The sequence below is a fragment of the Xenia sp. Carnegie-2017 genome, unplaced genomic scaffold (assembly GCF_021976095.1).
Source record: "Xenia sp. Carnegie-2017 unplaced genomic scaffold, XeniaSp_v1 HiC_scaffold_19, whole genome shotgun sequence".
NCBI classification, from domain to species: domain Eukaryota; kingdom Metazoa; phylum Cnidaria; class Anthozoa; order Malacalcyonacea; family Xeniidae; genus Xenia; species Xenia sp. Carnegie-2017.
The window spans coordinates 6,202,849-6,230,659 of NW_025813481.1; the positions used below are offsets into that span (position 1 = coordinate 6,202,849).

General features: G+C 32.2%; 4 protein-coding genes and 1 long non-coding RNA gene across 9 annotated transcripts; 3 read left to right on the plus strand and 2 right to left on the minus strand.

Annotated features, from left to right (window-relative positions):
- Positions 1-89: 89 nt before the first annotated feature.
- On the minus strand, positions 90-4,060 carry LOC124439363. Its single transcript, XM_046989587.1, has 4 exons — positions 3,859-4,060; positions 3,139-3,513; positions 455-554; positions 90-120 (listed from the first exon to the last, which is right to left on the minus strand). Exons 1-4 carry the CDS (start codon positions 4,058-4,060, stop codon positions 90-92), a joined length of 708 nt encoding a protein of 235 aa, XP_046845543.1.
- LOC124438083 (adhesion G-protein coupled receptor D1-like) lies at positions 2,439-8,484 on the plus strand. Of its 2 annotated transcripts, XR_006945969.1 has the most exons (18): positions 2,439-4,608; positions 4,748-4,812; positions 4,905-4,958; positions 5,033-5,147; positions 5,384-5,506; positions 5,625-5,785; positions 5,897-5,940; positions 6,022-6,151; positions 6,240-6,331; positions 6,437-6,539; positions 6,660-6,816; positions 6,904-6,970; positions 7,047-7,113; positions 7,191-7,270; positions 7,438-7,564; positions 7,639-7,680; positions 7,751-8,097; positions 8,183-8,484. XR_006945969.1 is itself a non-coding variant. In XM_046988070.1 (17 exons), exons 1-17 carry the CDS (start codon positions 4,590-4,592, stop codon positions 7,970-7,972), a joined length of 1,668 nt encoding a protein of 555 aa, XP_046844026.1. In that variant the 5' UTR covers positions 2,439-4,589; the 3' UTR covers positions 7,973-8,484. The 2 variants fall into 2 exon arrangements, 1 of the variants encoding a protein (XP_046844026.1); XM_046988070.1 differs by having other exon boundaries at positions 7,751-8,484.
- Positions 8,485-8,751: 267 nt separating this feature from the next.
- LOC124438084 (adhesion G protein-coupled receptor F5-like) lies at positions 8,752-16,460 on the plus strand. Of its 2 annotated transcripts, none has more exons than XM_046988071.1 (21): positions 8,752-8,905; positions 8,974-9,868; positions 10,275-10,429; positions 10,971-11,421; positions 11,512-12,320; positions 12,461-12,525; positions 12,617-12,670; positions 12,743-12,857; positions 13,390-13,512; positions 13,631-13,791; positions 13,910-13,953; positions 14,035-14,164; positions 14,252-14,343; positions 14,449-14,551; positions 14,672-14,828; positions 14,916-14,982; positions 15,059-15,125; positions 15,195-15,274; positions 15,418-15,544; positions 15,619-15,660; positions 15,731-16,460. In XM_046988071.1, exons 3-21 carry the CDS (start codon positions 10,345-10,347, stop codon positions 15,944-15,946), a joined length of 2,988 nt encoding a protein of 995 aa, XP_046844027.1. In that variant the 5' UTR covers positions 8,752-8,905; positions 8,974-9,868; positions 10,275-10,344; the 3' UTR covers positions 15,947-16,460. The 2 variants fall into 2 exon arrangements, with proteins under 2 accessions (XP_046844027.1, XP_046844028.1); XM_046988072.1 differs by having other exon boundaries at positions 8,974-9,671.
- On the minus strand, positions 16,371-17,605 carry LOC124438086. Its single transcript, XR_006945971.1, has 2 exons — positions 17,389-17,605; positions 16,371-16,709 (listed from the first exon to the last, which is right to left on the minus strand). It is a non-coding gene; the product is annotated as an uncharacterized LOC124438086 (long non-coding RNA).
- LOC124438085 (adhesion G protein-coupled receptor E3-like) lies at positions 16,656-27,185 on the plus strand. 3 transcript variants are annotated; one of them, XM_046988073.1, is made up of 22 exons: positions 16,656-16,739; positions 17,156-17,183; positions 17,819-17,842; positions 18,021-18,099; positions 19,138-19,660; positions 22,059-22,426; positions 22,582-22,646; positions 22,716-22,784; positions 22,866-22,980; positions 23,071-23,196; positions 23,274-23,434; positions 23,532-23,581; positions 23,658-23,787; positions 23,907-24,013; positions 24,099-24,201; positions 24,317-24,473; positions 24,551-24,617; positions 24,697-24,763; positions 25,744-25,823; positions 25,896-26,022; positions 26,437-26,478; positions 26,549-27,185. In XM_046988073.1, exons 3-22 carry the CDS (start codon positions 17,837-17,839, stop codon positions 26,810-26,812), a joined length of 2,706 nt encoding a protein of 901 aa, XP_046844029.1. In that variant the 5' UTR covers positions 16,656-16,739; positions 17,156-17,183; positions 17,819-17,836; the 3' UTR covers positions 26,813-27,185. The 3 variants fall into 3 exon arrangements, with proteins under 3 accessions (XP_046844029.1, XP_046844030.1, XP_046844031.1); XM_046988074.1 differs by lacking the exons at positions 16,656-16,739; positions 17,156-17,183 and having other exon boundaries at positions 17,681-17,887; XM_046988075.1 differs by lacking the exons at positions 16,656-16,739; positions 17,156-17,183; positions 17,819-17,842; positions 18,021-18,099; positions 19,138-19,660 and adding exons at positions 20,408-20,901; positions 21,456-21,867.
- Positions 27,186-27,811: the final 626 nt, after the last annotated feature.

The following is a 27,811-nucleotide window of genomic DNA, read 5'->3' on the forward strand; positions in this document are numbered from 1 at the left end:
ATTAGAATAAGTAACACTGACGGACAAGTTTGTTACTGTACTGCAGAAAAAGATCACATCTCCTATCAAACTTTCGACTTTGTGATCAATCACCTTCCTTCAACAATACCATCACGATATCTACAAATGAAATAAATGGAAACAACTGCTCATTTAGACCACTTGCCGACGATCCTGGGTTTCCACATTTTAACATCATACTTCCTCCCGTAAAAGTCATTTCATCAAGTGATATGATCTCTCAATCTTTCACTACATCGTCGAAGTTTTATGTAAAGTCTTCCGTTACAAAGTTCATTCGTGCTACTAGATCAATATCTGTGATTCGTCAAATCTCTGTGACGTCATTAAATTTGCTCAATGCAACGATGAGGTTTGTGACAAATAAAGATATTTGAAATAAGAAGAGGTGCGATGTTTTTTCAAATGATAATTTTGTGATGTTGGAAAATGCCTGTTTTTATATAGAAGGACACAAGCCTCAATGAACACGTCATTTGGTGGATTTACGTTGTTAAGCACGTCACCACCAGTATCCTTGACACCATTGTTGTCTGAAGAATCATACATTTATACTTCAATGACTAATGGCACCTCTAGAATCATAAAAGAACCATTCCTAACATCTTCATCTACTGTCATAAAAGAACCATTACTAACGTCTTCATTTACTATCATAAAAGAACCATTACTAACATCTTCATCTACTATCATAAAAGAACCATTACTAACATCTTCATCTACTGTCATAAAAGAACCATTACTAACGTCTTCATTTACTATCATAAAAGAACCATTACTAACATCTTCATCTACTATCATAAAAGAACCATTACTAACATCTTCATCTACTGTCATAAAAGAACCATTACTAACATCTTCATCTACTATCATAAAAGAACCATTACTAACATCTTCATCTACTATCATAAAAGAACCATTACTAACATCTTCATCTACTGTCATAAAAGAACCATTACTAACATCTTCATCTACTATCATAAAAGAACCATTACTAACATCTTCATCTACTGTCATAAAAGAACCATTACTAGCATCTTCATCTACTGTCATAAAAGAACCATTACTAACATCTTCATCTACTATCATAAAAGAACCATTACTAACATCTTCATCTACTGTCATAAAAGAACCATTACTAACATCTTCATCTACTATCATAAAAGAACCATTACTAACATCTTCATCTACTGTCATAAAAGAACCATTACTAACATCTTCATCTACTGTCATAAAAGAGCCATTACTAACATCTTCATCTACTGTCATAAAAGAACCATTACTAAAATCTTCATCTACTATCATAAAAGAACCAATACTAACATCTTCATCTACTGTCATAAAAGAACCATTACTAACATCTTCATCTACTGTCATAAAAGGACCATTACTAACATCTTCATCTACTATCATAAAAGAACCATTACTAACATCTTCATCTACTGTCATAAAAGAACCATTACTAACATCTTCATCTACTATCATAAAAGAACCATTACTAACATCTTCATCTACTATCATAAAAGAACCATTACTAACATCTTCATCTACTGTCATAAAAGAACCATTACTAACATCTTCATCTACTGTCATAAAAGGACCATTACTAACATCTTCATCTACTATCATAAAAGAACCATTACTAACATCTTCATCTACTGTCATAAAAGAACCATTACTAACATCTTCATCTACTATCATAAAAGAACCATTACTAACATCTTCATCTACTATCATAAAAGAACCATTACTAACATCTTCATCTACTGTCATAAAAGAACCATTACTAACATCTTCATCTACTATCATAAAAGAACCATTACTAACATCTTCATCTACTGTCATAAAAGAACCATTACTAACATCTTCATCTACTATCATAAAAGAACCATTACTAACATCTTCATCTACTATCATAAAAGAACCATTACTAACATCTTCATCTACTGTCATAAAAGAACCATTACTAACATCTTCATCTACTATCATAAAAGAACCATTACTAACATCTTCATCTACTATCATAAAAGAACCATTACTAACATCTTTATCTACTGTCATAAAAGAACCATTACTAACATCTTCATCTACTATCATAAAAGAACCATTACTAACATCTTCATCTACTGTCATAAAAGAACCATTACTAACATCTTCATCTACTATCATAAAAGAACCATTACTAACATCTTCATCTACTATCATAAAAGAACCATTACTAACATCTTCATCTACTATCATAAAAGAACCATTACTAACATCTTCATCTACTATCATAAAAGAACCATTACTAACATCTTCATCTACTGTCATAAAAGAACCATTACTAACATCTTCATCTACTATCATAAAAGAACCATTACTAACATCTTCATCTACTATCATAAAAACCATTACTAACATCTTCATCTACTGTCATAAAAGAACCATTACTAACATCTTCATCTACTATCATAAAAGAACCATTACTAACATCTTCATCTACTATCATAAAAGAACCATTACTAACATCTTCATCTACTATCATAAAAGAACCATTACTAACATCTTCATCTACTATCATAAAAGAACCATTACTAACATCTTCATCTACTGTCATAAAAGAACCATTACTAACATCTTCATCTACTATCATAAAAGAACCATCACTAACATCTTCAACTAGTGTCATAAAAGAACCATTACTAACATCTTTATCTACTGTCATAAAAGAACCATTACTAACATCTTCATCTACTATCATAAAAGAACCATTACTAACATCTTCATCTACTATCATAAAAGAACCATTACTAACATCTTCATCTACTATCATAAAAGAACCATCACTAACGTCTTCATCTACTGTCATAAAAGAACCATTACTAACATCTTCATTTACTATCATAAAAGAACCATTACTAACATCTTCATCTACTGTCATAAAAGAACCATTACTAACATCTTCATCTACTATCATAAAAGAACCATTACTAGCATCTCCATCTACTATCATAAAAGAACCATTACTAACATCTTCATTTACTATCATAAAAGAACCATTACTAACATCTTCATCTACTATCATAAAAGAACCATTACTAACATCTTCATCTACTGTCATAAAAGAACCATTACTAACATCTTCATCTACTATCATAAAAGAACCATCACTAACATCTTCAACTATTGTCATAAAAGAACCATTACCAACATCTTCATCTACTGTCATAAAAGAACCATTACTAACATCATCATCTACTGTCATAAAAGAACCATTACTAACATCTTCATCTACTATCATAAAAGAACCATCACTAACATCTTCAACTATTATCATAAAAGAACCATTACTAGCATCTCCATCTACTATCATAAAAGAACCATTACTAACATCTTCATTTACTATCATAAAAGAACCATTACTAGCATCTCCATCTACTATCATAAAAGAACCATTACTAACATCTTCATCTACTATCATAAATGAACCGTTACTAACATCTTCATCTACTATCATAAAAGAACCATTACTAACATCTTCATCTACTATCATAAAAGAACCATTACTAACATCTTCATCTACTATCATAAAAGAACCATCACTAACATCTTCAACTAGTGTCATAAAAGAACCATTACTAACATCTTCATCTACTTTCATAAAAGAACCATTACTAACATCTTCATCTACTATCATAAAAGAACCATTACTAACATCTTCATCTACTGTCATAAAAGAACCATTACTAACATCTTCATCTACTATCATAAAAGAACCATTACTAACATCTTCATCTACTATCATAAAAGAACCATTACTAACATCTTCATCTACTATCATAAAAGAACCATTACTAACATCTTCATCTACTATCATAAAAGAACCATTACTAGCATCTCCATCTACTATCATAAAAGAACCATTACTAACATCTTCATTTACTATCATAAAAGAACCATTACTAGCATCTCCATCTACTATCATAAAAGAACCATTACTAACATCTTCATCTACTATCATAAATGAACCGTTACTAACATCTTCATCTACTATCATAAAAGAACCATTACTAACATCTTCATCTACTATCATAAAAGAACCATTACTAACATCTTCATCTACTATCATAAAAGAACCATTACTAACATCTTCATCTACTATCATAAAAGAACCATTACTAACATCTTCATCTACTATCATAAAAGAACCATTACTAGCATCTCCATCTACTATCATAAAAGAACCATTACTAACATCTTCATCTACTATCATAAAAGAACCATTACTAACATCTTCATCTACTATCATAAAAGAACCATTACTAACATCTTCATCTACTATCATAAAAGAACCATTACTAACATCTTCATCTACTATCATAAAAGAACCATTACTAACATCTTCATCTACTGTCATAAAAGAACCATTACTAACATCTTCATCCACTATCATAGAAGAACCATATCACACATCTTCATTCTTTAAATCAACAAACCTTGCCTCTTCATTCATTTCTACGGCTGTGAAACCTACACCAACTTTGTCATCTTTGTCATCTTTGAGCTCCGTCGTACTAGTGAATGACATGAAAAAATTGCAAGAAGGTAGGGAAGAGGTTTTTAACATCGATTCATAGATAGGATCATAGACATCACGTTGGTAAAACACAGTCTGTTTTTCAAAATCCTAGAAAAAAATTTTAGTATCCTTATGACGAAATACATTTTATATTTCATTGCATAGATTACAATTTTCTTGAAAATCTCAACACGTCTGAAGTTAACATAAATGACGATAAAACAATCACAGTAAGTTCAATTATGTTTTATTTGAATGAAACTTATGATCACAATGTCTTGTGTGATATCTAATGATTGAACATCTTGAATGTTTTTTTTAGTCTATTTTGGATGCAGCTGCGAATTTGATTGCTACAAATTCTACGTTTCAAGAGGTTGGCGAGTGTTTCGAATAAACTTATAAAATGAGCTTTTGTTTTTCTAAACGAGTAAATTTTTTTTTATTTAGGATGCAGGAGGAAAAGCAGTGCAAACATTAGAAATACTTGGGGATTTTTTGGCACTGCAACTTGTTCTTGGAAACGAAAGCTCTGTTATTTATGAGAAAGTCACGAAAGATTTGGGTGGGTGAAATATAAATATTCTCAATTTTGACAGCTTGAATTTATATATACATGTACATGGAGACGATTTATATTACATCCTGGATGGACTGTATTCAAAAAACTATCCATGTGCTTGCACTTTGGTAGCCTCAACTATCCGTAGATATAAATGTATGGGGATGGATTATATTCAATTATCCATACATGTACATGCAGTAAAAGTGATTATGTGTTCTTGTTTTTTATTGATTTAGTATTCGGTGTTGCAGTTATCAATACATCTTTTGAGATAAATTTTAAGTTTCCCATCACTGAAATGAAAGAACTTGGTGATGATAACATAAATATTCCAAACTCTGTGTTTGGATCTGAGTCAGGTAACAATAAAGACCAGTATTTTATTTATTTGCTTATTGTTTTACTGTCCTTGATCTCCTTTTTTATTTGCCAATAGTATTTTGTTGTATTCACAAATGTTATTGTCTTGATTTATAGATCAGTCCTACTTTGTTGGAATCATTTTCAAAGCTTATCGTGAAATGCGTGAAAATACAACAGGTTCAACTGTAGGAACGAAAGTTATAAATGCCAGAGTGTCGCCATCACCGAGTGCTAATCTTGTTGAACCTGTTGAAATGTTGTTTGAAAAAATTAATGTACGTGTGTACTTTAATTGTTTTATTTTTGGTTTGGGTTTCTTTATTCGTTTGTGTATGTGATTTACTTTGATTTATTGTGTGTTTTTTTCTGTTTCATGTTATTTAAAGATGAACTATGGTACGATTTGTTCACTTTGGATTGAAAATGAAAAGTAAGTATTTTCACCTTGACTGTTTTAATAACGTTAAAATTCTTACCTATTGTTACTTTATGTAACATTGTTATTATGCAGCTTGATTGGTGATTATGGCAGATGGTCTAGTCGAAATTGCTCAAGAAAATATGAAAACGATACACATATTCTTTGTCAATGTAATCATTTTACAAATTTTGCTGTACTTTTCAGAGTCAGTGATGACCAGGTAACTATAACTTTTAGCAAACACATTGTTGAGTGATGTTTTATCAAAAGAATTTTTTTGTAGATACTGTTGTATGTATTTATTACAGGATTCATTTACTTTGTCTATTATAACTTACGTTGGTCTTGGTTTTTCGATTGTCGGATGTTTTTTAACTTTTCTTGTTTATACGAACTTGAAGTAAGTTTTGTTGATTGGTCTCAAAGTAATAGCCGTATTTTCCACTATTTGCTGCTTATTGTGTAGTTTCAATGGCTGAATTTTCCCTATAAAATTTTTTTCTAGGAGCGTAAAAACAGAGAGAGTGACAGTTCATATAAATCTTGTTTTCGCACTTGGTCTTGCTGATGTCATTTTTCTAGTGACTATTGCTTTAGAACCAGACGGGGTTGGTCATTAAACTTTTATTGACAGTCTATACCATGCACTAAGTTATCGTCTGTAACTGTTATCTCTGTTTTAACCTCCTTTTTCGAACTTTAACTAACCATTCTTTCTCGTGTTCAAGAACTATTGTCTAGCAGCATCCATGTTGGCATTTTATTTCTACCTTGCCGTATTTTTTTGGATGTTGGTCGAAGGTGTTTATATATATTTGATGGTCGTTGAAGTCTTTCGTGGTAACGTCACCAGAAAAAGGAAAATTGCTTACCTAGTAGGGTGGGGTGAGTATTGACGTATGTGTTAAGCCATTTCAATTTTGTGCATTTTTTCACTGTTGTGTTGACTATTTTCATATGTTATTTATATAGTATTACCGCTGTGCATATCACTTGCAACCTGGGCTATAATGAGAGACGATATTCTTTCAAAATATCAGTAAGTTATCATGAAATGAAATGTAATTTTGATGTTTGTAATTTTTTATCCTCATTAACATGTGGATATTTTATAGTTGTTGGCTGTCTGTGGAAACTGGAGCGATTTGGTCTTTTGTTGCTCCGGGTTTAACGGTTATATTTGTAAGTATGTTCTGTTTATTATTGGTTTGTATGTATTGATTTGATGAAAATTTATAAAATTATTCCTTTTTTTGCAGATCAACTTTATCATTCTTTTAATTGTAATAAAGAAATCTTGGAAGAAATTTGTAAATGATAAAGAATACAATGGATTGAAGTATGTTTGTACTTTGTAGGATAATGGATTGAAGTATGTGTGTACTTTGTAGGATAATGGACTGTAGAATATGTACTATATTATAGTACATTGTTAGATTAAAGATTAAAGTAAGACATCGTTATCAGTAACATGCATAACTAACATAAAAATTCTTTATTTTCCAGGTCAGCAATGAAAACATTTGCTGCAATCATTCCACTGTTAGGGATAACTTGGATATTTGGTGTTATGACGTTCAACGAATCATCTCTGGTTTTTCAATATATTTTTGCTGCTACAAATTCCGTTCAGGTTTTTGACAAAAGATCTTCATTTTTAACTGAGATCATAAATAACATTGTTATACGTTTTATTTTATTATTTAGGGAGCTTTGATATTTTTCCTCTATTGCATTATTAATAATGAGGTAAACTCTCTGTTTTATAACCCATTTACTGTAATAAATTTAATATCTTGCAATATGTTGACCAATCCAGGTTCGAAATGAATTGAAGCGAAAGTTTGCAAACTGGCAAACACGTCGTGATGTGTCGTCTTCAGCCGGTGGTGGTCGTATGTACAACGTGCGACGTCACAATGACGCAATATCGTCAGAGAATTACACTACATTTAATCGGACAACTTCATTGGAGCATACTCCCGTTGTTGTTCCTGTTTATCCATTAGCTGAAGTGAATAAAGTGTATGTGGACGAATAAGGACTACAAAAAGTCAGAATGGTGATGTTTTGTGCATTATGTCTTGGGAAGCAAAATGGTGAAAAAAAGTTTTCATCTCAAAGACTGAGAAAGAATTAGTTATGAACGTCGAAACGTTCTTATAGGTGAGCTGGAAAGACTTGAGACGAATGTGTACGGTACTTGGTAGATCATCGCAATTATTCTTTGCAATATCCACTTGTTTTCTAGGTTTGATTTTGTTCTCATGATTGAGACTTATTTTGAACTTATGATACATTGTAAAGTGTATAGTTATTTGTACATAAGATATTTATTGAAGACTAACACCAATGACATTTTCATCGTTCTCACTTCAACTTAACCTGTTTGTTCCTGCTCATAGTAGCAGCAATTTGCTAAGCACATAAAGAAAACTGAAAACATTTTAATCAATAATTTAATATTTAATAACTAATGCATAATATTTAATGAATAACTGACCAATAAATGTGCATTTTGTCAAAATAAATTTCAAGTTGTTGACGAGTGGAGAAGTGTATTCAGTTTAACCTTCAAGTCTATTTAAGTCTTATAGTCTTAGTCTACTTTAATACTACAAGTGATGAACAACTGGAAAATTTTGTTTGTATTAAGAGCATTTTCTAGGGCGATATACAGTATGCTACTGGTCACTAACACGCCTTAGTTGTGGATCTCTCAATGCTGGCGACGTGTTTTTGTTCCAATCCAAAAACTTTGATATCGTCGCTTTTTCCCGCAGTCTGTATTCACCATCTTTAACACTTTTCAAGTAAGTTTATCATTGTTATTGTATTCATGTTAACTTTTACTATTTCTTCATTACAGTCTCGTCAGCAGTCTTTGTTTCTACATGTTTCTGAATTTAACAGATCGACTTTTTATTTACAGGGATTTTTTATTTTCATTGTATATTGTGTGTTAAATGCAGAGGTACATATACACTTTTTTGGTCGTTTCATCTCCTTTCTCTTTTAACTTCAATTTTTCTTCCATTCAAGATTCGTAGTGAAATTCATAGACTACGGAAAACGTGGAAGATGGAGAGAGAGCTGGATTCTAAACGATCTCCACAGAATAACTTAACTGACAATCTAAGGTGACCTCGATCTCGTATTCAGATTCGTAATCCCTGAAAATGTTATCATGTGATTTGTGAAATTAAGTGTCGACTGCATGCAAACAGACATAATTTGACCCATTTTATCGAATGAGTTTTCATTTAAATATCAAAATTGCTTGCTTTTTTTTCTTTCTCAAAGCAAGTATTTAATAGAACATCATTTCATATCACACAAACTGAAAATACGCCAACCACTCGCGCTGTCTCTTTTATAAAATAATTTGCATATAGATAACGTATTTGTACATTGTATACACAATATATATAAACATATTAAAACGATCATATTATGTTTACGTAAAGAAATACGTGGTATGAGAAATTTATGATGGTTCGTATGCAGTAAATAAAACGCCCACTTTCCGCAACTTTACGCATGAGTTCATCGTAGACAATACAGCATTCACTAAAAATTGTTCAATTCCGTGTATGATATCGATCTATCTTTGTTTACAAAAGTGCTTTTATTCTGGAAGAGAGACTTGTGCTTACCGATTTTACTAAAGTGCTTTCGTTCAGGAAGAGAGACTTGTCAGTTGCAAGACTTGTATTATCTTCTGTTTTTAGAATTAAAAGGTACTATTTTTATATCGTGAACAAATTATAGAGAAATACTTTGATATTATATGAAGTAACTCCATTAAGTAATTGAGTCGTTTATAATTGTTGATATACGAGATGATATGGAGTCGGTGTAATGAAAAAAGTATTCAGTGCTGAGTTCAGCTTTATATAGAGAACATTAAATTATCAACGGATCTTCGTTAAGGCAGGTCAGTATATGTAGATATTGTTGATGATTTTAACAACGCTATCGTCTCGACTTCTTAACAGGTCTTTATAATTGAGTAATAATTCATGTTTCTAATGACAGCTTTCACCTGATATTTTTATGAATCACATGATTCCCACGAATGCTTTGATATATCTTCATTCATAAGAATATGTCTGTACTTCAAATTACCACAGGAAACTTTAGAACTTTTAGCCAAGGTGATAGAAAATTATGGCATTATTTTCATGATAATAACAAGACCATACTTCTTGTGTTTTATTGTAAATAAATATGTACATAATATAAATATGACGAATTGAAACTAATGTGAAATATTTGTAAAGAATTAAGCTTTCAAATAATAGTCTGTCTTGACTTGTTTCATTTTTTATTTTCCTGATTAGGATATTGAGAAAGAAAGCTGGTGGTTGCTGTAACAAAGTTTGAAATTGTCACTTCAATGCATAGAATATCATGCATCCTTTCAACTTTAAATTTTTCTTTCGTGGACTTTCAATCCTTGTATTGGTGATGTTATTTGGAATTATTAAGAGTAAAGGTACATCTAGTTTATAAGACTCTATTATTATTAATTCTTAACCCCGGGAGAAAGTACGTTATATACTTAAAGATTATTATCAAATTTTACACGTAGTGTTTGAGAATGAGAGACACAAATCCTTTGAGACTTAGCAGTCTGCTATGATTTCCCTAGTAGTATTTGACAAGTAGAGGGGTTACCACATTGATCTTATGGCTTGCTTTATTGTAGACTTTACAGATACCGAAAATTCACGGCAAAATTTTCTACGGTTTTTTAGCGGAAGTAATAAAATAGTTGACTTATGCGATGATTATTCAAGCAAGAAATCAAACTAAGCACTATCAGGATGATCACTGATTTATTTTCTAGGAATTATTTTTGTTGTCATTTTATGAAAGATCTATTTGTCAGTTGTTTCAAGAGAATATTGCCCTTATTACCTCCTCAAAATGTCTTTTATACTCTTTCTTCATTTGTTAAATAATGTGGAAATTTGACATAAAAAATTAATCATCTTGCTTTTTGTGTTGTAAAATAAATATGTTTCTTTTCACAGAATCAAGTGACACGTGTTTTCGACTAAAGTACAGTAAATCTAGAGAGTTTAGAAGGTTATCTGTCCTTAATGTGTCATGTTCAGCTGTTACGGTCATTGAACTATATACTAACAAGAAACGTTGTACGTGTCGTACTTTTAAGCCTGGAACAATTATTGAAAACATTAGGCAGTGTAGTTCGTTGAAGTATACCATCACAATATCCACAAATGAACCTCTGGGAACCAACTGCTCATTTAGAAGACCTCGGAATTCGCGCTGGATTGTTCTCTTAGTAGTCCCTCCTTTGAATGTTAATCAATCAATTGATATGATCTCTCAATCTTTCACAAAATCATCCAAGTTATATGTAAAGTCTTCCGTCGCAAAGTTCATTCGTGCTACCAGATCAACATCTGTGATTGGTCAAATCTCTGTGACGTCATTAACTTTGCTCAATGCAACGATGAGGTTTGTGACGAATGAAGACATTCAAAATAAGTGCGATGTTCTTTTCAAATTACAATTTTGTAATGTTAGGAAATGGCTGTTTTTATTTAGTGGGACACTAGCCTCAATGAATACGTCACTTGGTGAATTTACGTTGTCAAGCACGTCACCTCTGGTATCCTTGACACCATTGTTGTCTGAAGAATCATCTATTTATACTTCAGTAATAACTGCCATAAAAAATACTGGGACCTCCAGTATCATAGAAGAATCATCACAGACATCTTCATTCATTAAATCAACAAACCTTATCTCTTCATTCATTTCTACGACTGTGAAACCTACACCAACTTTGTCATCTCCATCAACTTTAAGTTCCGTCGTTCAGGTTAATGAAACATGGTCTTCTTATACTTCTGTGACTTCTTCTTTAACAGTTCCATTACAAACATCTTCATTCATTAAAACAACAAACTTTATATCTTCATTCATTTCTACGACTGTGAAACCTACACCAACTTTGTCATCTTCGTTAACTTTGAGCTCCATCGTTCAAGTTAATGAAACATGGTCTTCTTATACTTCTGTGACTTCTTCTTTAACAGATCCATTACAAACATCTTCATTCATTAAAACAACAAACTTTATATCTTCATTCATTTCTACGACTGTGAAACCTACACCAACTTTGTCATCTTCGTTAACTTTGAGCTCCATCGTTCAGGTTAATGAAACATGGCCTTCTTATACTTTTGTGACTTCTTCTTTAACAGTTCCATTACAAACATCTTCATTCATTAAAACAACAAACTTTATATCTTCATTCATTTCTACGGCTGTTAAATCCACACCAACTTTGTCATCTTCGTCATCTTTGAGCTCCATCGTACAAATGACTGACATGAAAAAATTGCAAGAAGGTAAGGAAAGAGGTTTTTAACATCGATTCATAGATAGAATCATAGACATAACGTTGGTAAAACACAGTCTGTTTTTCAAAATCCTAGAAAAAAATTTCAATGTCGTCATGACGAAATACATTTTATATTTCATTGCATAGATTACAATTTTCTTGAAAATCTCAACACGTCTGAAGTTAACATAAATGACGATAAAAGAATCACAGTAAGTTCAATTATGTTTTATTTGAATGAAACTTATGATCACAATGTCTTGTGTGATTTCTAATGATTGAACATCTTGAATGTTCTTTTAGTCTATCTTGGATGCAGCTGCGAATTTGATTGCTACAAATTCTACGTTTCAAGAGGTTGGCGAGTGATGAACATCAACTGAACGATGATTTCTGTTTTTTTTGAGTAAATTATTATTTTTTATTTAGGATGCAGGAGGAAAAGCAGTGGAAACATTAGAAAAACTTGGGGATTTTTTGGCACTGCAACTTGTTCTTGGAAACGAAAGCTTTGTTATTAATGAGAAAGTCACGAAAGATTTGGGTGGGTGAAATATAAATATTCTCAATTTTGATAGCTTGAATTTATATATACATGTACATGGAGACGATTTATATTACATCCTGGATGGACTGTATTCAAAAAACTATCCATGTGCTTGCACTTTGGTAGCCTCAACTATCCATAGATATACATGTATTGGGGTGAATTATATTCAATTATCCATGCAGTAAAAGTGATTATGTGTTATAAAATAAGCGCAATGAAACGGGTGCGCTGATTGGTCTAGAGCTGTGTTTTAGCCTGTGCAAAACACATCTGAGCTCAACCAATCAAATCAATCAAAACAATCAATCAGTCAAAGAGAATTTGTAAATCGATCATGAAGAAAAATCATTTTCAAACCTCGGAGACGTTTGTGAGAAGTCTCGAGCTTGTGCAACCCTCGACCTTCGGTCTCGGGCTTGCACTGATCTACTCTCGAGTTCTCCCAACGTTCTCCTCGGTTTGCATAAGCCTGTGCAAACACAGTAAACATCTTTTATTTCTTAATTGTTGTTTTTTATTGATTTAGTATTCGGTGTTGCAGTTATCAATACATCTTTTGAGATAAACTTTAAGTTTCCCATCACTGAAATGAAAGAACTTGGTGATGATAACATAAATATTCCAAACTCTGTGTTTGGGTCTGAGTCAGGTAACAATAAAGACCAGTATTTTATTTATTTGCGTATTGTTTTACTGTCCTTGATTTCCTTTTTTATTTGCCAATAGTATTTTGTTGTATTCACAAATGTTATTGTCTTGATTTATAGATCAATCCTACTTTGTTGGAATCATTTTCAAAGCTTATCGTGAAATGCGTGAAAACACAAAAGGTTCAACTGTAGGAACGAAAGTTATAAATGCCAGAGTGTCGCCATCACCGAGTGCCAATCTTGTTGAACCTGTTGAAATGTTGTTTGAAAAAATTAATGTACGCGTGTAGTAAACATTTTAATTGTTTTATTTTTGGTTTGGGTTTCTTTATTCGTTTGTGTATGTGATTTACTTTGATTTATTGTGTGTTTTTTTCTGTTTCATGTTATTTAAAGATGAACTATGGTACGATTTGTTCATTTTGGATTGAAAATGAAAAGTAAGTATTTTCACCTTGACTGTTTTAATAACGTTAAAATTCTTACCTATTGTTACTTTATGTAACATTGTTATTATGCAGCTTGATTGGTGATTATGGCAGATGGTCTAGTCGAAATTGCTCAAGAAAATATGAAAACGATACACATATTCTTTGTCAATGTAATCATTTTACAAATTTTGCTGTACTTTTCAGAGTCAGTGATGACCAGGTAACTATAACTTTTAGCAAACAGATCGTTGAGTGATGTTTTATCAAAAGAATTTTTTGTCGATATTTTAGTATGTATTTATTACAGGATTCATTTACTTTGTCTATTATAACTTACGTTGGTCTTGGTTTTTCGATTGTCGGATGTTTTTTAACTTTTCTTGTTTATATGAACTTGAAGTAAGTTTTGTTGATTGGTCTCAAAGTAATAGCCGTATTTTCCACTATTTGCTGCTTATTGTGTAGTTTCAATGGCTGAATTTTCCCTATAAAATTTTTTTCTAGGAGCGTAAAAACAGAGAGAGTGACAGTTCATATAAATCTTGTTTTCGCACTTGGTCTTGCTGATGTCATTTTTCTAGTGACTATTGCTTTAAAACCAGACGGGGTTGGTCATTAGACTTTTATTGACAGTCTATACCATTCACTAAGTTATCGTCTGTAACTGTTATCTCTGTTTTAACCTCCTTTTTCGAACTTTAACTAACCATTCTTTCTCGTGTTCAAGAACTATTGTCTAGCAGCATCCATGTTGGCATTTTATTTCTACCTTGCCGTATTTTTTTGGATGTTGGTCGAAGGTGTTTATATATATTTGATGGTCGTTGAAGTCTTTCGTGGTAACGTCACCAGAAAAAGGAAAATTGCTTACCTAGTAGGGTGGGGTGAGTATTGACGTATGTGTTAAGCCATTTCAATTTTGTGCATTTTTTCACTGTTGTGTTGGCTATTTTCATATGTTATTTTTATAGTATTACCGCTGTGCATATCTCTTGCAACATGGGCTATAATGAGAGACGATCTTCTTTCAGAATATCAGTAAGTTATCATGAAATGAAATGTAATTTTGATGTTTGTAATTTTTTATCCTCATTAACATGTGAATATTTTATAGTTGTTGGCTGTCTGTGAAAACAGGAGCGATTTGGTTCTTTGTTGCTCCCAGTTTGGCAATTATATTTGTAAGTATGTTCTGTTTATAGCATGTATTGATTTGATGAAAGTTTATAAAATTATTCCTTTTTTTGCAGATCAACTTTATTATTCTTACAATTGTAATAAAGAAATCTTGGACTAAATTTGTGAATGACAAAGAACATAATGGATTGAAGTATGTACTTTATAGGATAATGGATTGAAGTATGTACTTTATAGGATAATGGATTGAAGTATGTATGTACTTCGTAAGATAATGGGCTGAAGTATGTACTTCGTTGGATAATAGACTGAAGTATACGTACCTTTACTTTCCAGGTCAGCAATGAAAACATTTGCTGCAATCATTCCACTGTTGGGGATAACGTGGATATTTGGTGTTATGACGTTCAACGAATCATCTCTGGTTTTTCAATATATTTTTGCTGCTACAAATTCCGTTCAGGTTTTTGACAAAACATCTTCATTTTTAACTGAGATTGTAAATAACATTGTTATACGTTTTATTTTATTATTTAGGGAGCTTTAATATTTTTCCTCTATTGCATTGTTAATAATGAGGTAAACTCTGTGTTTTATAACCCATTTACTGTAATAAATTTAATATCTTGCAATATGTTGACCAATCCAGGTTCGAAATGAATTGAAGCGAAAGTTTGCAAACTGGCAAACACGTCGTGAAGTGTCGTCGTCAAACGGTGGTGGTCGTATGTACAACGTGCGACGTCACAATGACCCAATTTCGTCAGAGAATAACACTACATTTAATCGGACAACATCATCTGGGCGAGTTCCCGCCAGTGTTCCTGTTTATCAATTAGCAGTTGTAAATAAAACGGGAAACTGAAGACATTAAATCAACCAGGAGAATTAGTGAACCTGCAGAAGGTTGTATATGAAAGCGATATCGAAATAAAAGGCTTTGAAAAGTAGACATGCCATAAAATTATTGGAAAGAATCTTCATCTTAAAAGTGAGAAAGAATTAGTCATGAACATTGAGACGTTCTTATAGGTGAGCTGGAAAGACTTGAGACGAATGTGTACGGTACTTGGTAGATCATCGTAATTGTTCTTTGTAATATCCTCTTGTTTTCTAGGTTTGATTTTAGTCTTATGATTGAGACTTATTTTGAACTTATTATACATTGTAAAGTGTATAGTTATTTGTATATAGGATATTTGTTGAAGACTAACACCAATGACATTTTCATCGTTCTCACTTCAACTTAAGTTGTTTGTTCCTGCTCATAGTAGCAATTGTTAAACAGATTTGAAGAAAACTGAAAATATTTTAATTACTAATCCATGATATTTAGTATTTAACCGATAGTTGACAAATAAATAAATTTTAAATCAAAAGATCAAGCTGTTGACTGAAGAGAAGTGCATTCAAATCCATTAATCTCAGTCTACTTTAATACAACATGTGACGAAAAACTGTTTTCAATTGTAAAATTTCAAATCGCTTGTTTGTGTCGAGAAAATTTTTCCAGGAGTATACCTTACGTCAACACCAACACACCGTAGTTCCGGACGCCGCCGCAATTCTAGTGACGTTCCAGCTCATATTTAACGCGGAATGGAGAACGGAGTCTGGAGTGAAGTAACCTGAAATGGAAAATGGAATTTTTAAAAAAGGTTTAGCTGTGTTTATCAATGAAGGATGTTTTAACTACGTAGAGATGATTTGTTAAACTTTTAAGAATATTAATGTCATTTTAAATGATGGTTAAATTACAAGGTTAAATAGTTGGAATTTTATTAAACAAAAAGAAAGATAGCGTAATGCTATAACCAACAACTACAAACAATAACCTCATATAAGGGTTTCTGCTTTTGAGTAGACTTGTCTCGTTTACAAGGAAGAGGAGTGGAAGGTTAATTTCTCAAATGTTGTTAGATAAGGTCGTTATTGTTTGTAGTTGATGGTTACATTACGTAAAATCTTACAATAATGACCTTTCTATACTTGCTTTGTCAAAATTGCATTGATTTTTAATTAAGATCGTTATGAATATGACTAATAAAAACACAAATATTATCGATTTTTATAGGTGTAACTGGAGGGAAAATCCTAAACACGTAAGTTTAAAAGTTTGAGTTGAATTTCGTCGGTAAAAGTGTTTAAACTTTGCTATATCTCACACAAATTCTTCTCTTTTTGTGGCTCTGTTTTTACGTGACAAATTTGCCCCAACGATAGTCTCCATGTGAACGTCTCCTCACAGAGCATTTTAATGATAAAGATCTTTACAAAAATTTAATCTAAGAACGCGCAAATACTTACATACAGTCTTGAAAATGAAAATTACAAGTTGAAATATTTAACATTTTTCATTTTTGATCATTCCATTCGCGTTCCGTTATCGCACAATCCACGTTTTAAACTAGCCTCCTGCTTTATTTTAGCTTTATTAGAATGTGTTTCGACGTCTTCTTTGTGTTTACCTAACCCAACGTCGAATATTTAAATCCTTCACTTGATTTATTAACGATAAGCATGTTTTCACCTGCTGTTTTTATGTCCTTTTGACCTTCTTTCATTACAAACTGTGAACGAATGCTGTATTCGCGACTGTTGTCACCGTAAATATATGCAGACTTTCAACTTGCTTAGACAAAGGCAAGGTTAATTGTCTTCTCTCAATGAGCTTGTTGCTAACTTGCTATATTAGCATATTATTATAGCAGACCTTGTTTTATTGCTCTTTATACAGAGAAACGGTCGACCAAACATGGAGGTAAGTTAAAGACTATCCTGTCAAAATGAAGCGAAAATCTATAAGGTAGTAATCTGCAATCGACGTTTGGTTCTACAGCTTTGACAACGTATTCTGTTGATAAAGCGTTAAAAAACTGCATGTTTCTGGTTGAGTTATTACTGAATGTATCCTACTTTTGTACGTTCACCATTTATAGAAAGAAATGAGCAGTTTGAAAAGAATAATGGTATCTTTTTTGCTCTTCGCTATGATTTACTTCACTCAAGTTCACTGTGGTAAGCTTTATCGAGAAGAATGGTAATGAGTAAAACGTTATAGATATGTTTGATGAAACCCTTGATATTTAAGAACATGTGTTGATGGATTGTGATGGTTTACTTAATTCCTACTTTGACTAATTCAAATATCTACGGGACGTAGACGTACAGCTGACAAAATATCGTTACTGCATGCTGTGTATGTTTTGTTAACATGAAGTACGCGTCGGTAGTCTGCAGCGTGATTAATGTAGAAAATTTTCACGTTGTTTTAGATTTGATTTTAATATCGATGAAAATCGGAAATGACCGGGTTTTTTTAACACTTATTGAATTATCTAGAAGCAATATTGGAATAATTTGAGATTTTTTTGTAAGCTTAAGTTTTGAATTAGAAAAATTTGACTGACGACTAACCCTCATTTTAGGATGTTTTAAGCTCTCAACATGGTTTATGCACGTGCCTTCAATGTTTAAAGTGATTTCCATTTTTCATCATTTATTCGACAATTTGTTGCAAGGTTGAACAAAGTTGCATTTTTTGTTGATATAAAACTCCGAGACACAGAAAGTGGTTTCACTTACGCCAAAAACATTTTCAAGCAGGTTTTAAAGAGGCCCTTTCAGTAATGGATTAAAAAATATTAAAGCGTACGATTCTTGTTGAGCTTAGAATTAGAAAACCTTATCCTACTACTGTTTATTGTAGTGTTTGTATCCCTGTGTGAAATTTCATAAAAACAATCTTATGATTATATATGCAGTATATATAATCACGATTATTTTTATACAAACATGAAAGAGCATGTTCATGCTATAAATCTAGGTGCATGAACTAGACCATGCAATAACAAACAATGAAGCAGACATAATTCAATATAAGCTAATTAATCTATCTATTTTTGACCATTACGTTTGACTTTAATTTAACGTATGTTTGAAAGAAGAATTCATATGATCACTGCTGGACCTATGTTATTTTTACGTGAATAAAGTTTAAGCAAACAAAGTGTGGGTTTTACTTTAATTGACCTATAATTTTTGTTTCTCTTTCAGTGAGTAAAACCGTCTCGTTCAATCACAATCAATGTGTAAAAAGCAAGAAATATAAATCGGAAACAATGGTTGAGAAAGCATCTGATGCTCGTCTTCGTCGTGTTACGTTTCATTGTACTTCTGGTGAAATCGTTTTTAATGTTCGTTATTCTAACGGCTCACTTTGCGCTTGTGGAATTGTTCCCTTAGAGAAAAGATGCAGTGTATCTTGTAAAGAGAAGCTCTCAAGCCTTGACATCATTGTTCACATTTCCACAGACAAAATGGGAACGAAATCCAAAATAGCGTGTGATGTTGCTTTGTATTATTATCCAACTGGTAAACGAGATTTTCAACCGACACAGATGTACATTTGGCAAAAGCCAAGATTTTACAATCATTCAAAAGGTGGAAACTCTCGTAAAGTGGGAAAAATCCCTACACTACCTACTGCACCAACGAACATGTCTGTGGTTAATGAATCAAACCATTTACAGAAATTGGTGGATATCTTGACATCATCAATAAGATTATCAATGTTGAGGTAAGTCAATAACATATGCAGCTGATACATCAGTAAATTGTCCTTGGAATTGAATTTTACGAATATTTTTCATGCTCCTAAGGTTATGACTCAATATGTTTCATTCGTGTGTTTCCAGTTCCTTATTTAATATAACCTTCAGGCGTGCCATTCACGTTGTCAAAACGTTTACTTTTTTGTAACACTTTAAAACAACATTTTATTATAAAATAATTCTTAAATGCTAAAAATATTTCTTAAATGCTAAAAATATTTATTGTCTACCGTATTAGGACAAGTTACCCTAGGTGAGGTTAAGGTTATTTTGCTAAATGCTAATGTGACATTAACGCCCGACAAACGCATTTAAACGAAATTTCAAAAGAGCAAAATTACGCAACTGCAGGGCTTATGCTGTTGGCAAAATGACACGTTGGGTATTGCAACAGTTTATTGTTTATTCGAAAAGTAAATAAATATTTTGTTATTGGTCATTTGTCTACCGCCAGTAAAATGTTTTGTAGATTCGTCCTTGTAAGTAAATAAACAACTTTCTATCAATCGTGCTCATGGTTGCCATCAAAGCTGACGTTTTTGCCATTACCTTCTTTCTCTTGGGCATTTTTATTGCATTCTTTTGGGGGTGTTTGTTTGTTCAACTTAATATCAAAATAGGAGTGTGTCTCATCACAAATGGCTGACAATGTTTGCGTGTCTTCAAAAACGCAGGTCTACTTAACATGGTTTCTCGTAAATTCTTTATGAACTTCCCAAATCTGTATATTGGTTCATTTAAAATGCAACATAATTAGCATCACTCGTCACTTTGGCCTAGAAATTAGTTAAGCATCAGGCTGACATTTCGTGGTCGGTCACCCACTATCTTTTAATCTCTATGTCAACTTTACTTATTCGATCTTTGGCGCCGTGTTTTCTATATTTGTTTGAGTAAGGTGTGAATCATACAACTTGGTGATGGCGTCGCATTATTTTCAACTAATACCTGTTTAAACAAACGGATTATTTGCATACAAAATTATGTGGAAGCAAAATAAAGCAAACGATTGTCGTGCGAGTTGCTGCACAGTTGAAAAGTGAACCTTTGGTATTGTAAACCTATCTGCTGTTGTGAATATTACATTCTTAACTTCACTCAAAGGAGAACAAGGATTTCAAAGTCAAGCGTTGTGTTTTGTTTAAAGAGATGGATTTGAAACTGTTGAAGTTGTTTCTTTCAAGTATCGCATTAATATTTTATAAAGGTGAGTGGAAATTATACTCATTTGGTGTTATTTTATTTTTACGTTAATAATAACACCGTTTTGGATAAAATCAAAGTATTACACGATCGAAATACACGACCGTATTTTGACACAACAAGTATTATGTTCTACGGAGATAATTGATTTCATATTTGTAGACTTTGTTATAGTAATCTGTATCTTTAATTAATATCAAGTTTTCCCTCGGATGACATCAACTCAACGATTATATATTTTCCCATATTTTTACAACATAAATATTTGTATGGAACATATATATTCATTCTTTATCGTTTAAATTCTTACGTGATGTCAAGAAAGTATAATGTAAAATATTTATGAGGAGACTTGTAGCTCAAAATAAACTAAACGGAAGGGCTTGGTATGTTATGAATATTCCAATGTTTTTATGAGCTTACATGAAGAATATTTGAACTAATAAAACACACATGAAATAAATTTATTGTAAAAAAATAAGATTTTTTTACTTAATGAACAGGGAGGGAGTACAATCATTAGCTTAAATTTACTCTCTTTTTTTCTTCATCATTTAGCTGTTGTAACAAATGCATCGATATCGCCATCAGAACTCAAGTGTCCAAGACACAAAATGATTGTGGCAAAACCGTTTGTTTATACTGAAACTGAAGAAATCTTATCGCAAATAACTATAGTGTGCACGATACCAAACGTCGTCTTTAAAGTTCACTACACAAACGGTTCTTTTTGTGCTTGTGGTTTGATTCAGAAGGATCTCGTACGTCTTTCTTTCTTTTGCTCTGAGGCTCTCTTTTCATTGGATATCATCATCGATCTATCAACCAATGAAACTAGTCAAACGTTAGCTCGATGTGACGTATCTCTGTCTTTGGGTCTTGATTTGCGTCCTGTGCACATTAACTTCTTATCGTCAGCATCTTCAGACAATTTTAACGATCTCACTTTTCACAGTAAACCTAAACTAAGGTAGCTATAAATTCAAAGAACGAAAGTAGCCTCGTAGTCATAAAAGACGTCCAAAAAATGCACATGGTGTTTTCTTGTTTTTTAATTGTTTTTTTCAGTAGTGCGTTTAGTAAACTTACGTTTTTATATCCCCCAAAAGCAATTGTAAAAACAACCAAATCTTTGTCAATTCCTTCATTTATTCTTTACAGTTCGACAGTCGTTTCAAGAACGATTGCTGCACCGACTGGACATTCGTCAAAGGCAAATCTGCAAAACTTCTATACATCTGTGACAGGGAAAGAACTACTTCCATCGCAAGTTTCAGTTATGTTGACGTCATCAAAGTCATTCATTAAAACTCAATCTGTATCCCAACCACTGTCGATGGTCACTTCTCCATTTTCATCAACATCTTCCATTCTAGTGGCCACTTCAGTCAATGAATTAATAAAACCTACCGCTTTATCAACAAGCTTAACCGATATAACATCAACAGTTATCCAACCTTCTTCAAGTAAGAATGCAAAAACAAGCACTGTATCACAAATGACAGAAAAGATGAAAAAATTCAGAGAAGGTAAGAATCATTCTTTCAAACACACCTCAAAAAAATGCAAGTAAATATTAGTTAATATCCAAGGAACTTGTGCACTTCACATAAAATCACTTTAATTTCATGTATGATTTCACTAAGAGTTATGACTTTCATATTTTTCTTATTCTCTACATAAGATTTAGAATTCATTGACAAGTTAAACACGAGCAGTGTGAATGTTAACGATGTGGCAACTGTAGATGTAAGTATTCAATTGCTCTGATGGTAAATAATTTTAATCTCGTTTGTTCATTAAATGTCCTTGTTTTAGCGCATTTTGGATGCTGCTTCAAATTTAATCACTATCAATGAAACAATTGGGCCTGATCTTGAACGAAAGGTGAGTACAAATGCATATATAATCTGTAGCTTTCTTGATTTGAACAACTGCATCAACTAAATGAAACATGAACGATGTTAGGACCCGGGAATGAGAGCAGTGGAGGTATTAGAAAATCTTGGAAATACCTTATCACAGCAGCTTTTTCTTAGAAACAAGAGTTCTGTTATGTTTCAAAAAGTAAATAATGATTTGGGTGCGTTATTATTTATTTGATATTTTTGTCATTATTTTTAACATAACAAATATGTCTTTTAATGTGTAATTAATGCACCTTTTTTCATAGTATTTGGCGTTGCAGTTGTTAATGCATCTTCGAGTAAAGATTTCACGTTTCCATCTGAAGATTTAGCCATTTTTAGCGATGAAAGAATTACAATTCCGAGTACTGTTTTTCGTGCAAATAATTCCGGTTAGTGTGAGAGTTAAAAATATCTTTAACTTCTTTTTTTTTGTATGACTTTGAATCGCGAATACGTTTGTATTAAGGTCAATCCTATTTTGTTGGAATCATTTTCAAAGCTTATCGTGAAATGCGTGAAAATACGGGGGCTTTAAGACTAGGAACGAAAGTTATAAATGCTAAAGTATCGCCTGCACCGAGTAGAAATCTAGTTAAACCTATTGAAATGTTGTTTAAAAAAATCAACGTAAGTGTTGTTAGATGCTGAATTTTGATGTTTTTTTTCTTTGAGATAACTTTATTTATAACAGTTTTTCAACAATTGCCTATTTTTCTTTACGAAGGTTGGAAGCATTGCTTCATCCGTCTGCTCGTTCTGGGTCGAGAACCATGCGTGAGTTACAAAAGCATGTAAGCGATTTTTTATCAATTGTAAGTTTAGCTTATTTAGTATTTCTACTTCATTACAGAGATGCTGGTGATTATGGTAAATGGGCAACAAGACAGTGTTTTCACTTGTTTGAAAATCAAACTCATGTCAAATGTCGATGTTATCATTTTACAAATTTTGCTGTTCTCTTCAAGTTATCTAATACGCAGGTTTATATTCTAGTACTCATGTATACATTCTAAGACCCAGGGTATACATTCTAATACCCAAAAATACATTCTAATACTTAGTTGTACATATCATGCTTTCTGTTTCCATTTCATTTTAGCGTCTTTCGAAAGAGCATTCTTATAACTTAACAATCATCACATATATTGGTCTTTGCGCCTCTATAATTGGATGTCTTTTTACTTTTATTATATATTTAACTTTGAAGTAAGGATCATTTCATCACGTTATATATTCTATTTACAGCTAAATTATATTGTAAAATATTTTCATTTATTGTGTGTGTTTGCAGACAGGCGAAGTCCGAGAGAGCAGCAATTCACACAAACTTGGTACTCTCTCTTGGTTTGGCCGACTTAGTTTTCTTACTAACTATCATTTTTAAACCAGTGAAGGTTAGTTTAAATGAAGAGAAACATGAATAACTCCTTGTACCTCCACAAACGTATTCTCCTCCATTATGGGCAACACGCTTTATCTCACAGATCAATATCCTTTCTCGTTTTCAAGGACTATTGTCTAGCAGCATCCATGTTGGCATTTTATTTCTACCTTGCCGTATTTTTCTGGATGTTGGTCGAAGGTGTTTATATATATTTGATGGTTGTTAAAGTCTTTCGTGGCAACGTCACCAGAAAAAGAAGACTTGCCTATATAGTAGGGTGGGGTGAGTATTAAAATTTTGTATTTAGTTGTACCATATTACATGTGTGTGCCTAATGATGTGTGCGTCTCTATTTGAAGGCAGTCCATTTGTTATTGGGCTTTTAACCTGGATTATATTAAGAGATGACGTCATTTCAAAATATCAGTAAGTTATTGGTTATTTCTCAATCTCAGTTCTGTTCTTATTTTATATTAATTAATAATCATTGATTTCCTTTGCATAGTTGCTGGCTATCTGTTGAAACTGGTGCGATTTGGGCATTCGTTGGTCCTGGTTTAATAATAATTTTCGTAAGATTTCAATTTCATGTTATATTTTCATGTTTCAAAAATATGTTCTGTAATCAACCATAAAAAAGTGTATGCTATACTACAGTCAGTCATAGAGAAGTTCATGTTATACTGTAGTCAGTCATAGAGAAGTTCATGTTATACTGTAGTCAGTCATAAAGAAGTCCATGTTATACTGTAGTCAGTCATAGAGAAGTTCATGTTATACTGTAGTCAGTCATAAAGAAGTTCATGTTATACTGTAGTCAGTCATAAAGAAGTTCATGTTATACTGTAGTCAGTCATAGAGAAGTACATGTTATACTGTAGTCAGTCATAAAGAAGTTCATGTTATACTGTAGTCAGTCATAAAGAAGTTCATGTTATACTGTAGTCAGTCATAGAGAAGTTCGTGTTATACTGTAGTCAGTCATAAAGAAGTTCATGTTATACTGTAGTCAGTCATAAAGAAGTTCATGTTATACTGTAGTCAGTCATAGAGAAGTACATGTTATACTGTAGTCAGTCATAAAGAAGTTCATGTTATACTGTAGTCAGTCATAAAGAAGTTCATGTTATACTGTAGTCAGTCATAGAGAAGTTCATGTTATACTGTAGTCAGTCATAAAGAAGTTCATGTTATACTGTAGTCAGTCATAAAGAAGTTCATGTTATACTGTAGTCAGTCATAGAGAAGTACATGTTATACTGTAGTCAGTCATAAAGAAGTTCATGTTATACTGTAGTCAGTCATAGAAGTTCATGTTATACTGTAGTCAGTCATAGAGAAGTTCATGTTATACTGTAGTCAGTCATAAAGAAGTTCATGTTATACTGTAGTCAGTCATAAAGAAGTTCATGTTATACTGTAGTCAGTCATAAAGAAGTTCATGTTATACTGTAGTCAGTCATAGAGAAGTTCATGTTATACTGTAGTCAGTCATAGAGAAGTTCATGTTATACTGTTTGTATAAACGTCAAATGTTTCGTTTTGTTGTCAGGTGAACTGTATCATTCTTCTTGCTGTTGTAAAGAAAACTTGGTCAACATTTTCAGACAAGACTGAATTTGGGGGATTGAAGTAAGCTTTGATTAATATTTTTAGTAATCTTTGTAAAATTTGACTTTTCTTTGAAAATCCTGTATTTCTAAGGTCAGCATCGCGAACCTTTGCTGCAATTATTCCACTGTTGGGGATAACTTGGATATTTGGTGTTATGACATTCAACGAATCATCTCTTGTTTTTCAATATATTTTTGCTATTACCAACTCTGTCCAGGTTCGTGTTTACCTTGTTGCATAAAACATGAATAATGTTGTAATAAAGTTATTCTTTAAACTCTAATATTCTTATTTTTAATGCAGTGTTGATACATTCACCTGTGTACAACATTAAATATTATTTACAACTGCAACTTACCTCAAGAAAGTTTTTTTAAGCTTAAGTCAACTTTTCGCATTCAAAACCCAGGACGCCGAAATGTCATTGATTTGGGGTGTGTGTGAGGGGGTTGCGTTGGGTCTTTCATGTATTCATGGTCAGAGCTCGTAAAAACTTTAGTTAACTGTTTGTTGTGACTGCGTTTTTTAACAAAAGTAGAAACACCTAGAAAAGTCCAGCTATATATGTAGTTCAATGGGGAAAAGAGAAAATCCTAACCATAAAATCTAATTTTTCTATTTTTCGTTTCAGGGTGCCTTAATATTTGTCCTTTATTGCTTGGTGAACAAAGATGTAATTTTTTTCGTTTTTTCTAAAATTGCATTGTAGTTTTGGGAATTTATTTTGAATCTCTTGTGTTAAGGTGAGGAGCGAACTGCTTCGTCGACTCTCAATCTGGAAGATCCGCCATGATATGTCCTCATCTTCGACCGGTCGGCGCAACATATTTTCTCAATCGGCAAAAGTAGTTCAAGATTCATGTCAAGATGAAATTAAAAAGCCTGGCGAGAAAAAATTCTTACTTAATGATATTGTCTCTACAGAGACAAGCAAAGGTTATTTACAGTCAAATAATCATATGAAAGAAGAAAGTCGTGAAAAAATGGTATTATTGATTATTCATTAGACAGTATAGGGCATGTTTGATATCCACAAAAACTCATATCTTTATATAAAGCGTTAATTAACACATGATAAACTCTATTCGATAAAGTTACTTCTCAAACCTACTTTATGTACAAAGTCATTTTCTGTTTGGATCATTTTACGGGTCTCTTGCATAATTAGTCATAGCTGAATTATAACCATGACTAATAATCCTTTTCTATAGTTTCATAGATCTTCCTTCTAAAGTTGTATGAATTACCTATTATACAAATTCCATTCGTTCAAAGAATACTATCATCCATAGTCATGTGACATAGTTTCAAAGCGCTAGCTTACAGTAAAGATTTACGATCAATTGCTGCATCATGTTAATAAACTCTCAGCACATTTTATACTGTGTGATGTTAATAAATGACATGTGTCAATAAGTGTCATGTCATCACAAGAGGATTAGCATTACCACTTCATTTTCTAGCCATGCATTCATGTTTTTTTAAGGCTACACACATTTGTACGCAACGAGTACATATTTTGCAATGGCGAATGGAGAATACGTATTTGCGTGTTAATGACATGTCAATGGTTTCTATTACTATGTTCGTGACAAAACACGCGTGTATTTTTGCATACAGTGAACACTGAAAATAAATCAGGATTGTGGATGTGAACTGTGATATTGGAGATAAACAACGAATCATCTCTTATTTTGCATTTTTATAAGCTTTTATACCAAAGACTATAGTTTTTGCATTTTTACACACTTTCACGCCAAAGACTATAGTCTTTGTATTTTCACACACTTTTAGGCCAAAGACTATAGTCTTTCACTTTTACACACTTTTACACAAAAGACTATAGTCTTTGCATTTTTACACACTTTTACACCAAAGACTATAGTCTGCATTTTCACACACTTTTACGCCAAAGAACATAGTCTTTGCATTTGTACACACTTTTAGGCAAAAGACTATAGTCTGCATTTTTACATTTTATGCAAGACAGTCTTTGCATTTACACT

What these genes read in the sequence shown, in the direction of transcription:
- LOC124438083 (XM_046988070.1), top strand. An exon ending in CAAATTCTACGTTTCAAGAG is followed by an intron (nt 4,959 to 5,032) that starts GTTGGCGAGTGT and finishes TTTTTTATTTAG; the next exon opens with GATGCAGGAGGAAAAGCAGT. An exon ending in CTTGTTTATACGAACTTGAA is followed by an intron (nt 6,332 to 6,436) that starts GTAAGTTTTGTT and finishes ATTTTTTTCTAG; the next exon opens with GAGCGTAAAAACAGAGAGAG.
- LOC124438085 (XM_046988073.1), top strand. An exon ending in AAAAGTAAATAATGATTTGG is followed by an intron (nt 22,981 to 23,070) that starts GTGCGTTATTAT and finishes CTTTTTTCATAG; the next exon opens with TATTTGGCGTTGCAGTTGTT. An exon ending in ACTGAATTTGGGGGATTGAA is followed by an intron (nt 25,824 to 25,895) that starts GTAAGCTTTGAT and finishes TGTATTTCTAAG; the next exon opens with GTCAGCATCGCGAACCTTTG.
- LOC124439363 (XM_046989587.1), bottom strand. Translation starts at nt 4,060, where the DNA reads ATGATAGTAGATGAAGATGTTAGTAACGGTTCATTTATGATAGTAGAT. An exon ending in GATAGTAGATGAAGATGTTA is followed by an intron (nt 555 to 3,138) that starts GTAATGGTTCTT and finishes ATGATTCTTCAG; the next exon opens with ACAACAATGGTGTCAAGGAT. An exon ending in GTCCTTCTATATAAAAACAG is followed by an intron (nt 121 to 454) that starts GCATTTTCCAAC and finishes TTTCATTTGTAG; the next exon opens with ATATCGTGATGGTATTGTTG.
- LOC124438084 (XM_046988071.1), top strand. Translation starts at nt 10,345, where the DNA reads ATGCATCCTTTCAACTTTAAATTTTTCTTTCGTGGACTTTCAATCCTT. An exon ending in TCAGAGTCAGTGATGACCAG is followed by an intron (nt 14,165 to 14,251) that starts GTAACTATAACT and finishes TATTTATTACAG; the next exon opens with GATTCATTTACTTTGTCTAT. An exon ending in CCAGTTTGGCAATTATATTT is followed by an intron (nt 15,126 to 15,194) that starts GTAAGTATGTTC and finishes CTTTTTTTGCAG; the next exon opens with ATCAACTTTATTATTCTTAC.